We start from the raw sequence: 12,651 nt of genomic DNA on the forward strand, positions 1-12,651 counted from the left end.
CATAAAATGTCATGTTTTACTTGCCTTTGCTGCTGTCATATTTAACCTCAGTGAAGGTCTTTACTTGACTGAGAGGTTAAATATTGTTGTTGCCTTACTTATAAGGACAATACACATATACTCCTAAACAGAGTGCTCCATGTATCCCATGTTAAAGTGCCCTTGTTCATAGGTGTATATGGTTATTGATCCATATTTGATGCCACCAAGGGTCTTATCATGTTGAGACACTCTTTTTGCATTTTCTGAGTTTCCATGTATTCTCTTGATGAGGCACCTATATGTGATCAAGTTACTCAATGAGGAAAATGTGCTTGCTGAGAGTAACCTTCTTGCATTCATTTAGATTCTGATGTTTGATTTATTTGCATTTAGTTTTGCATTTGCTGCTGTGATGCTGAGAGTAAAGTTCAGTGACATTTTTTTCCATTTCCAAGTTCATTGCATACATACTTCACAACACAAAATGGAGTCTTACAAAATGGAGTCTTACAAATTTCTTAAACTAAATAAAATAAAACAACCTTCACTTTGTGATGTTTGATTTTGGCAAACTATCATGTCAAAATCAGCCTTGATGATAGTTTGTCAAACAAACAACCTTCTTGGTTGTTCAAAAGGGGGCTTGGATACCTAGGTCTAACATGAGTTGATCCAATTCACAAATCATACCACATGTAATTAAGAATTGAATGCATTCCTTCACTAAATCTTCATTTACTTGCAAATCTCTTGGAAGTGTCCCTTGCCTCCTTTGTGCAGCTTTTGCCAAGTGTGGTAGTGGGTAGTTATTGTGCCCCCTTTTTTGCATTATTTCAACCATACAAGCTTGCAAGCTTAGCCAAACATTATCTAAAGTTTCAAAAGTTTCATCTTTATATGCTTGAGTCACATTATTCACTAATTCTTCAACTGTCTTAGCTGGATTTTCATCTTGTAAAGATTGAATGGATCTAAAGAAACCTAAATCCAATATGTTTAAATCTGAAGAGTTTGCTGGTTGTTGTTCTAAAATGATGTTGAAACCATCTGAAGTGGCTGCTTCTTTGAATTCTTTATCTTTCCCACTTATATGAGGCTTGGCATTATCTTGTTGTATGCTTATATCCTTTGATGCAGATGCTGGCCATTTTTGTTTAATGGCTGGTATCACTAAGTTGATTAAAGCTTCTTTTGTCACCTTCTTTGTGATAGATTCAATTGGTTTTGTTACTATTGTTCCAGCTGCCCTATTCTTGCTCTTTCTTTTTGCTGGTTCTTGGTAAGTAAAGGGCCATATACCCGGCTTCCCATCAAACAAAACTTCTCCATTCTCTTTGTATGTTGGCCTGGAAACAGCAGCTAAGAACATTATCTTTGTGATGTACCTCTTGCTTTTACAACTTCTGTAAGGAAGAGCTTCATTGCTGCCAATGTAGTATCGACACTTTGGATTGGTCATATAAAACCACTTTTCATCAATATGAATGATATGGCTCATATCCTTGAACATGACACACCTCGATATCCTATCAAACACTAATTTACCAATGACAAAATGCAACCTGGTGATTTTATGGTCATTACTCAATGCTGGATGTATTGAATTTGTATGAGACTTTATAAGACCTTCTTTTACCCATCTATGACATGTTGATGGGGCATGTCCTATTGCCTTGCCTAGTCTCTTCAGTGTTGTTCTCTTTTCGACATCAAGTGCCATGATAGCCTGAATTGGACAAGGTATTCTTTCTTTTCCCTTCTTTCCTTTTATTTTACTCCTCACATTAATAGGCACATGCCCCTGCCTCTGGTTTTTAGCTGCTGTCCAGATTTTGTGAATACATCTTCTTGACACATTGAACATGGCAGAAACTTCATTCATCTTACCATGTTCTGGTTTATTGTTTTTGCAGCTCTCAAACAGAAGACACACGATTCTATGCCTCTCATCGTCTGTCAAATTTGGTTTTTTCATTGTAAAAGTAGTTTTGAAGTGTGTAATTTCAGTTGTTGGTTTACTGTTTTTGAGACTTGTAAAATATTTGGGGTGTAATTTGGTTTGTGTTTTGAGAAATGTAATGGCAATCAGATTAGTGTAAGCTTTTTGCCTATTTGTAACCTATAATTTTAGTGATGGGATGTAATTTGGTGGGAACTTTAAAATTTCATGTGAAATTTTTCCCCCCTTTTTTGTAAAAAACCGGGAAGAGTACTGTGTGTACTTCATTTCCAGATTTTTTTTATCAATTTCCTACTTCCAATGCAAATTAGTGATTTTGTTTAATTCTTACCCCACTTGTTTACAAATCTGCTTTTTGCCTAATTATTCATGCTAATCACCTCTCCTTGGTTGTTGAGTCATTTGCAAATGTGAACATCAAATAAAAATGGAGGAAGTATTTAATTATTTAAGTTAGGATTATTAACAACTTATTAATTAAAATTAACATAATTTATAAAAAAAGACGATTTTACAACATGAGACAATCTACTTTTAATAAATAAAAAAAATTATTCATTTAATGCTAATAAACGAGTTGTCTTTTTAGATACACAAATCCTCATTGAAGACGCACAATATTCGTCACAAGCTAAAGACGGATAGTGTCCCTCTCACAAAATGTAAGTGGATAGTACAAGTGGTGGGGAAATGGATACCTCCACTTGCCCTCCCACATGCATTTTGTGAGAGGGTCACTATCCGTCTTCAGCCTGTGACGGATAGTGTCCGTCTTCAATGAGACAGACAATTTTATATAATAGGACTGTCTCACATTTGTGAGACCGTTTCACGTTTATTATTGTTAAATTAATTAGTTATATACCATACATAATTAAGTTAAATATCATACATTAAATTATACTCCCTTCGTTCAATTCCAAATGGTATTTTTGTTTTTTCACGTTTGTCAACGCATGATTTAAATCGTAAATATCTTTAGTTACACATTTGTAAAAATTATACAAGTTTGATATTTTTAATGTACTCCTAACGACGAATAAAACAAGATCTCACATAAATATATTTTATCTTATATATTGGCAGAAAATGTGAAGATTTTTCCTACTTGTGAATAGTGCGCAAAAGAGAAACATACCATTTGGAGTTGAATGGAGGGTGTATCTTCAAGCTAGATTGATGATCATTTTATAGTTATGAAAATGAAGACTCGTATTAACCATCTTAAAATTTTATAAATAGCACTAATCTTTGGGTCACAAATACTACTCCCTTCATAGCACACCAATGGTAACATTGAGAATCTTGGCACTATTCATGGTCGTAAAGAATCTTCGATATTATTCTTAATCTATAAGACAAAATATAGTCATGTGAGATCTTGTTTGACTTATCGTCATAAATGCTATAAGAATATCAAATTTTTTTAATTTTTAACAACACGTGTAATTAAAGATATTTACGTTGCAAAACGTGCCTCGACAAGTGTGAAAAAGTCAATGTTACCATTAGTGTGGTATGGAGGGAGTATTCTACAACCAGTTCTATAGTAGCATTGTACAACCCCTCAAAGTTGTTGAGCTCTTACACAAAGTTGTTGACCTATTTTACAAGTTATTGAGCTATTTTACAAAGTTATTGAGCTTAATAATTATTCTGTTAAGCTCAACAACTTTGTCACAAATTCTCATTTGTGACAGACATATCCGTCGCAAGCTTGCGACGGGCCAAATACAACCCACATGGTGAGATAAGACAAAAGCAAATTGTCTAGGGATTAGCATTCTCTTTTGTCTTATCTACCCATGTGGGTAGTATGTGACCCGTCGCAAACTTGTGACGGATATACTCGTCACAAGGGAGACTTGCTGTAACTTTGTATCATACTTCGATAATTTTGTTAGTATAGCTCGATAACTTTATAATAAAGCTCAATTATATTAAATAAGTTGTATATACAACCAGTTGTATAATACATTAACTGAGATGTAGAACTATATTTATTAGAACAAATATTTGGCGAGAAAGATGGAGATGAAGAAGAAGGAAATGAGGAAAAGTGACGGGCTTAAAGTCGCGTGCCTACCAAAATAAATTTATATGATCACTTACTCGACTACACTACTAAAGCAGCAACATAATATAAATAAGGGTTGAAGCCACATACAAGGATTAAGTTAACGAACGTGTATTCTAATGTAGAGTTTTCATCAGCCTACTAATTTCCCGAGCTTACTCTATCAGGATATGTAATAGCTCCTTCAATTCGAGTTTGATTTCTCTGCTGCCAAATGATATAAAGCATGGCTTGAATCCTTGCATCTATCACCTTTTTTTACTTTGGACCAAGGCGTAGCCTGAATCCAGCATAACACATTTGCTGGAGGTAACCTAATGTTAAGAATCATGCTTACTTCCCAATTAGTCTCTTTGTGTACATGCACTGCTGGAAAAGATGCACATGAGTTTCAGTAACTGTACGCCTGTACCACACAATTAACAAGTGTCTTCAGAATAATACCCAAATAAAATAGCTTGTCTTTTAGCTGAAAGTTTGATGAAGATGAGTAAGAAATTGAGATCACCATTGTTGTATGTATGAAGCTTGAATAGAGAGTTGTAGAGAATTCTGGAGAATTCCAGAGAAAGAAGCAAAAGTAAATAAGGGCGTATTATATTGAATGAATGAATTAATTTAATTTACAAGGGGTCTCATGTATTTATATACAAAGAGTGTAACAAACTTCTAAATGCCTAACAAACTTTACATTGAGTTAAAATCAAGGAGGTTTATTTTCTATAATTCCAACCACACCCCCCCCCCCCCCCCCCCTTCAAGCTTCAGGGTGTAGAAGACACACTAAGCTTGCTAAGAAGTTCATGATGTTGGTACCCAAGCAAGGACTTGGTGAGTATATCAGTAGGTTGAGATTTAGAAGGAACATAAGAAAGACTTATTAAGCCAGCCAACATTTTTTCTCGAATGAAATGGCAGTCTAAGTCTATATGTTTGGTTCTCTCGTGAAATACTGGATTGTGAGCTTTATGAATGGCAGCTTGACTGTCACACTTGATGGGAACGGGAGTAACATCAGGAACACATAGCTCACTGAGAAGTCTTGTCAACCATGCCAATTCTGCTGTTAATCGGCGCAAAGATTTGTACTCTGCCTCTGCTGAGGACAAGGAGACAGTATGTTGTTTCTTTGATTTCCAGGAAATCAAACTCCCACCCAAGAGAACTATGAAACCACTAACAGAGCGTCGAGTATGGGAACAAGCAACCCAGTCTGCATCACAAAAAGCTTGAAGAATAAAGTGTGGTGTATTATTAAGTAAAATGCCCTGACCAGTATCTTTGGATAGATAGCTCAGCACGTGTAAAGCTGCAGTCCAATGAGAATCTCTGGGAGAAGACATAAACTGGCTCAGGTGTTGAACAACGAATGAAATGTCAGGCCTTGTATGAGTAAGGAAATTAAGTTTCCCTACAAGTTTCCTATAAGCAGATGCATTAGGAACTAGCTGTCCATTTTCTGGAGTGAGCTTCACATTAGTATCAAGTGGACTAACAGTGGACTTAGGAGGAAAGCATCCAAACTCGGTCAATAATTCTTGTGTAAACTTTTGTTGTGTTATGGCAAGCCGTGAATCTATTGATGTAAACTCCATGCCTAAAAAATAGTGCAAGGGACCCAAATCCTTTATTTTGAAGGTATCATTGAGGAAAGCCTTAATAGAAGACATTTCATCCATGTCATCACCAGTAAATAGAATGTCATCAACATAGACAGCCAAGAAAGTGTGATGACAAGCTGTAATTTTATGAAACAGGGAGTAATCATTCAATGACTGAACATAACTCCTGGATCTGAGAGCATCACTTAGTCGTGCGTACCATTGTCTGGAGGCCTGCTTAAGCCCATAGAGTGACCTTTGCAACTTGCAAACCAAGTAAGGGTGAGACACATCTAAACAAGGGGGAGGTTTCATGAACACCTCTTCGTCCAAATTGCCATGTAAAAAGGCATTGTTCACATCAAGTTGTGTTAAGGTCCATTTATTTTTAACCGCAACAGCTACTAAGGTTCTTATAGTAGTCATTTTAACCACTGGGAAAAATATTTCAGTATAATCCACACCCTCTTTTTGTGTAAAACCCCTAACTACAAGGCATGCCTTATATCTTTCAATGGTACCATCAGCCTTGTGTTTTACCTTGAATACCCATTTGCAACTAATTAATTTCTTGCCTTTGGGAAGTGGGATAATTGTCCAGGTATTATTGGCCTCAAGAGCAGAAAACTCAGCTGCAATGGCTTGCTGCCATTCTGGGAAAGAAACTGCATGCTCATAAGACACAGGATCCTGAATGGGAAGCAAAGGACCATGTGTTGTTGAACTTGAATTTGTTAACATTTGACAACAGACATTAGGTATGGGAGAATCTTGTGGAATGCACAGGGAAGTAATAGTGTGGATGCAATTAGCAGCAGAAGTGTGAGGAAGAGTAGAAGATGGAAGGGAACAATGATAATCATTTAGGTAGGAAGGAGGATGAACAGATCTTTTAGATTGTCTGGTGGGTACTGGGTTGGGGATAGGAGGATCAGTATGTGGGGCAGTGGTGGTTGTGTTGGGTGCGACAGAAGAAGGGACATGTGGGTCAGAAGGAAGGTCAGATGGAATGAATAGGTCAGTGGTGGATGGGATGAAAAAAGAAGATGGAGAAGAATTTGTTTTGCTATATGGAAAAATGTGTTCATGAAAATTGACATCCACTACAAGGATAAACGGCATAGTGACGAAACAGTAGGGACGGATGAAAATCCCGTCACAAAACACGGGTTTGTGACAGACTTGTGACGGCTTTGTGACGGACTGATATTTGTGACGGACTATCCGTCACAGGAATTTGGCGGGTTAACAAAAACAAGGGCGCCAAAGTCTGTGACGGATTCTCCGTCACAAAAGAGGAACTTGTGACGGAAAGTCCGTCACAAAAACAAGGATTTGCAACGGATATTCCGTCACAAGTCAACTATATGTGACGGATATTCCGTTACAAAGAAAAAGTAAACTTGTGACGGAAAATCCGTCACAGAGTCAATTTAAAACACGGGAATGGGACGGATTTGTGACGGATATTCCGTCACAAATTTTCTTTTGCTGACACACGTCACTTCTTGCAGAGGGAATCTAAAAAGTACACATGTGACGGAATAAATTTAACTTGTGACGGATATTCCGTCACAAAACTATAAACGTGTGACGGATATTCCGTCACAAAAATTCAAAAACACGGGATTGAGACGGAATTTGTGACGGCTATTCCGTCACAAGTTTCTTTTTTCTGATAAAACAAAGTCGCGACCCCTTTACCTTTCTCATTTCCCCCAAATCAATTTCCCTAATTATTTACCCCAAAACATCGACCACCACCATTGTTCACTCCATCAACCACCGTCACCTGTCAAGACTGCCGCCGCCGCCACCCTCTTGCCGCCCCCGCCACCTATTCCCGCTGCCACCGTAATCAACCACCACCATTTTCAGTTTTAGTTAATTAGGTAATCTTTTCTTACTAATTATCTTTTTAAATTACTAATTATTATTTAAATTATGCTAATGACTCTAGGATAGTAGCCATTGTTCTTGTTGATGTAGTTATTGTTTATGTTGTTATAGTTGCTGTTGTGTGTATTATTGTTGTTGATATTGTTAAAGTTAATATTTTAGTAGAATATTAGAAATTGGTTAAAAATGTAAGTTAGAAATTGTTATGTTTGTTAGAAATTTATAGTATATTAATAGTTTATAAATTGTTATGTTAGTTATATAATTTAATATATTAGTAAAATGTTGTAAATTGGTCAAAAATGTTGTAAATTGGTTAAAAATATAAGTTAGAAATTAGTAGTATACTAGTAGAATATAAATTGTAAGTTAGAAAATGGTTTAAAATTAGTAGCCATTGTTTTTATTGTTGATGTTCAAATTATTGTTTGTTTTGATGTTGATCGACCTAGTACCCGTTCAAGAATTTCTCATTAGGGGCAATTCTTGAATAGTCCCCGTTTTGGGACTGTCTTTGTACGTTTCAAGTCACTTAGGTAGTAAACACGTACTTGTGATTTATTAATGACGAAAGAGTTTGGTAACGATTCCTTTAATGTTCTCTAAATACATATGTGGAATAATTATTTATTCTACATTGTGTATTTGGAGAACTAAGGGGAATTGTTTTAATGTTCCCTGCATATGGTATGCTTTCCGGTTGGTCTACAACTGGGTACCGTGCTTGTCCTTCTTGTCAAGAAAAAGACCATAAATCTTTTTGGCTAAAACATAGTGGCAAGGTTTCTTGGTTCGATTGTCACCGTGAGTTCTTAAAACCTGATCATCCTTTCCGCAATAATTGTAAGCATTTTTTAAAGAAGAAAACTGAAACCCGCATAGCCGCAGCGAAACTAACCGGTGACGAGGTGTGGGATACGGTAAAAGATTTACCAAAAGTAATTGATGCTTCTGATCAAAAATTAAAAAGATTGAAAGACAAGAAGGAAGGTTGGTGGAAACAAAGCATATTTTGGGAACTTCCTTATTGGAAAACGTTGTTGATTCGACACAACTTAGATGTTATGCACATTGAGAAAAACTTTTTTGAACAGATTATCAACACGGTGATGAATGTACCAAAGAAAACTACATTTGGACCTAAAGGTAAAGCTGACTTTATTGAAAATTGTTATAAACGGCCTACAACATCTAGGTTTGTTTTAACAACTGCTGAAAAAAAGGCTTTGTGTGATTGGGTTTGTTCTTTGAAATTTCCGGATGGTTATGCTTCGGATTTGAGTAGGTGTGTCGATCATGTGAAGTTGATCTTGCATTCGATGAAAATTCATGATTGTCATGTCTTTATGGAGCGTTTATTACCTTTTGCTTTGAAACATTTACTCCCGACGGCTTCTTGGAATGCAATAACGGAGATAAGCCAATTTTTTAGAGACTTATGTGCATCTACAATTAAGGTTGAATCTATGGAACTTTTAGAGTCAAACATTGCGGAAATAATATACAAGTTAGAGAAGATATTTCCCCCATCTTTCTTCAATTCCATGGAGCATTTGCCCATTCACTTACCTTATGAAGCGAAAGTTGGAGGACCTGTTCAATATCGATGGATGTATCCATTTGAGAGGTAATATATCACTTATTTACTCCTTTAATCATTTATTTCGGATTGAAAATAATAACTAATTATTAATTTACAAATTCAATATATTTTTAGGTTCCTTAATCATTTGAAAAAAAAGATTACCAACAAAGCCCGTGTGGAAGGTTCCATATGCAACGCTTTTTTGTTAGAGGAAATTTCCAATTTCTGTTCTTTATATTTTGAAGATCATATTGACACAAAAGCGAAAGACTTGGATGTTGGTTTGAATTTAGAATACCATCTAAATTCAAACCTACCCACGTTATTTAATGATGACATGGGAACTACAACCGGGAAATGTATTGAGAGATTCTTGGATGAGAAAGAGTTTGAAGAAGCTCACTTTTATGTGCTAAGGAATTGTGAAAAATTGTTAGAGCTTTATGAAGAGTAAGTTACGTCTTCTTTACTAAATTCATTCTTAATTATTATGCTTGGCTTAAATTATAAATAATATATAACAAAAACATGTTATTGATATAGGGAGTTTGAGACACATATCAAACTAACATTTCCTGACGTTGTTTCGTCGGATGACGTTTGGAGCAAACATGACAAAAGTTTTACAAAATGGTTCAGAAATGAAGTAAGTTATACATTTTATTTAAAATAGACAACTAACACATTACTTATTTAAGAATGATAAAATTATAATACGTTAAAACATTTCTTATTGAATAGGCTTATAGATTGAAGGATCCTTTAATTAAGACTCTAGCAATGGGTCCTAGTAACATGGTGAGGACTTGGAGACGATATTCTATCAATGGTTATAAATTCCGTGCTTTTAAGAAGAAGGTTGATATTCCGAAAGCTACATTAAGCAATGGGGTTTGTGTAAGTTCCACATAAGGGTTGGACTACTATGGAATTCTAAATGAAATAATTGAGCTTCCTTATTATACCGGTCCAAGGATTTATAGGGTCATATTATTTAAATGTGATTGGTTTGATAATTCTCCACAAGGACTCAATATCCATAAGGTTTACGGACCTGTAGATGTAAACCAAGCAAAGAGACTTCGTGGACATAATCCTTTTGTGTTAGCCTATCAAGTCGATCAAGTTTGTTATTCTCCTTATCCAACCACTAAGCAAGATAATCAATGGTCTGCGGTTTTTAAAATCAAGGCTAGGTCACATGTCGACGCTCCTGTTAAAGAAATTGACTTTCAAGAAGATGTTGATGTTGTCAATGATCATTCCATTTCACCAATTTTGGTGGAAGACATCCGGAGTGAAGATGAATACGAAGTGGTTATAGAAAGCGGCGAAGAGGATGAAGATAATGATGAAGAAAAAGAAGAGGGAGAAGAGTGGGAAAATGAGGAAGAAGTGCACGAAGTCGGAATGCTTTTTTCAGAAGATGAAGCTCTTTTAATTCGTAGTGATAGTGATAGTGATGGAGATTAGCTGTAATTTTATTCAGTTTTTTTGGTTAACAATAATGTTAATCCATTTGTGTAAAACTATGATGTTTATTTTGAGTTAAGGTTAATTTTAAGACAATTTATTGTGTGATTTATTTTTGTTGACTTTCTTGTGTGATTTAGACATATATTGCGTTATGTATCACATATTTGACTAACAATTTGGAATGTTTATAGTTAGTAATTATGGTAGGTCGTGGCATAATGAGACGGATGTTTGGAGGTGGTAGTCGTGCACGACGTGACCGGGAGGAGGAGGAGCAGGAGGTAGAGGAGCGCAGCTATGACCACACCAAAGAGCGAGCAGCAGCAAATGCGGGAGGACATGCGAGTTGTTCTATCACAGGATCCTGCCAGAGGATCCTGGTAAGTAATGCTTTCCCTTTTTATTTTTTATTGACTTTCTTGTATATTATTTAAATAATGACGCATTTCAAAAAACTACCCATTATAGTCAATATTTTTCAAAATCCTATATATTATACTTTGAAAATATATGTATAATATGTGACATTTTGAAAAATATCAACTATAATAGGTAATATTTTGCAATTTTTTCTTTAATAATTTCATTTTAAATCACCTGATCTAATATATGTCATTTATTTCAAGGTGGGAGGACAAGCCGATCCGCGAATATTTGACCAAGTCATTCACTCATACGTACGTGGAGTACGTCACCAATTGGAGTGATATGACTCATGAGCAGCGAGAGAGGATGTGGCAATTTTTTGAGGTTAATTCTTTACTAATATTTTTATTCTAATAATAAGTTAATTCTTTAATAATATTTTTATTCTTTAATAATATAATTAAATTTATTTATCTACTAATAACAATTCATTTTTTTTAATTTCAGGGTAGTGTTCGGGCCGACGAACCAGGATATCCCCTTAGGACTGAGTGGGAGAGCCGGATCAAGAGGCGTATTACCCAGTGTATCGCCCATGCCGTCACCGCAAAGAAAAAGCCGGAGTGGCTTACTGTCACAAATTGGGAGAAATTGAAGAAAAGGCCAATAGAGAATCCCGAATTTGCTAAAACTCGGAAATAAATAAGGTAAGTAGAAGGTCGGGATCGAAAGATGGAAAAGCATTAGCAACCCACACTCTCGGAAGGAAGAATGCAGTTTTGGCTTTTAAGGAATTGGTAAGTACATTTGAGTTCCCAAATTTATAAAATTTCTTATTCATTTAAGTATTTATTTTTAGTGTATTTCATAACTTAGTTTTCTCATAACAAAGAATTAACGATTATCGATCTATAATACGGAGTAATATTTTTTTCATATAATTTTTTTCGAGTCTTTGAAGCCACACCGTAAAAGCTCATGGAGAAGTCCAAGAAAGATAAGCATGGCAACTGGATTAACCCTCGAGCAGAAGAGACCGATGTAAGTTTCTTTAATTAGAAAAAATCGATTTAATTAGCCTTCTTATGTTATTTTATAAATTAGTAAGGTATTATTTAATTTAAATTTTAACTAACACTTTTTTTCCTACTTATTACTTTTTCAGGTTGGTTACCGTCGACTTATGAACCAGCCAATGCCTAAGGGACTCGAACCAGATCCGAACGAGTCCTACTATACTGCCAGTGGAGGCTATAATGAGAAGATGCGCGTGTAGGGTATGGGATCAACGGCACCAGAGTTGTACGATCCTCCCGCTAATAGGATTGCCCGTCACTCGGTTTCTTCTTACTCACCTAGTTTGCTTTCTCGAGTCACAATGGAAAATTCACAATTGCGACAGCAAATCGGTAGGATGGAGGGAGAGATGATGACCCAAAAGCACAAAGGATATAGCATGGAGGCGTTCTTGTTCGAGAAGTATGGATGGACTCCCCCCCCCCCCCCCCTACGTGCTCAGGTGGCCCGCCTCCATTTCGTAGAGACGATTTCACGGATGACGGTCATCCATTTGGTAGTCAGCACGTCACCTCTATTAATTAGGTAAACTCTTAGTTTCTTAAATAAAAATCAAATCTTGAATCTTGGTAGATTTGATGATGTTTATGTAAACCACTAACTTAATTATGTTAGATTTTATTATAAA

The 12,651-nt window shown here is 35.9% G+C and overlaps 1 protein-coding gene across 1 annotated transcript; it reads right to left on the reverse strand.

Annotated features, from left to right (window-relative positions):
* Nucleotides 1-613: 613 nt before the first annotated feature.
* On the reverse strand, nucleotides 614-1,957 carry LOC141648814 (uncharacterized). The gene has a single exon (XM_074457529.1). It carries the CDS (start codon nucleotides 1,955-1,957, stop codon nucleotides 614-616), a length of 1,344 nt encoding a protein of 447 aa, XP_074313630.1.
* Between the last annotated feature and the right edge of the window lie 10,694 nt (nucleotides 1,958-12,651).

The sequence above is a fragment of the Silene latifolia genome, chromosome 3 (genome assembly GCF_048544455.1).
Source record: "Silene latifolia isolate original U9 population chromosome 3, ASM4854445v1, whole genome shotgun sequence".
NCBI classification, from domain to species: domain Eukaryota; kingdom Viridiplantae; phylum Streptophyta; class Magnoliopsida; order Caryophyllales; family Caryophyllaceae; genus Silene; species Silene latifolia.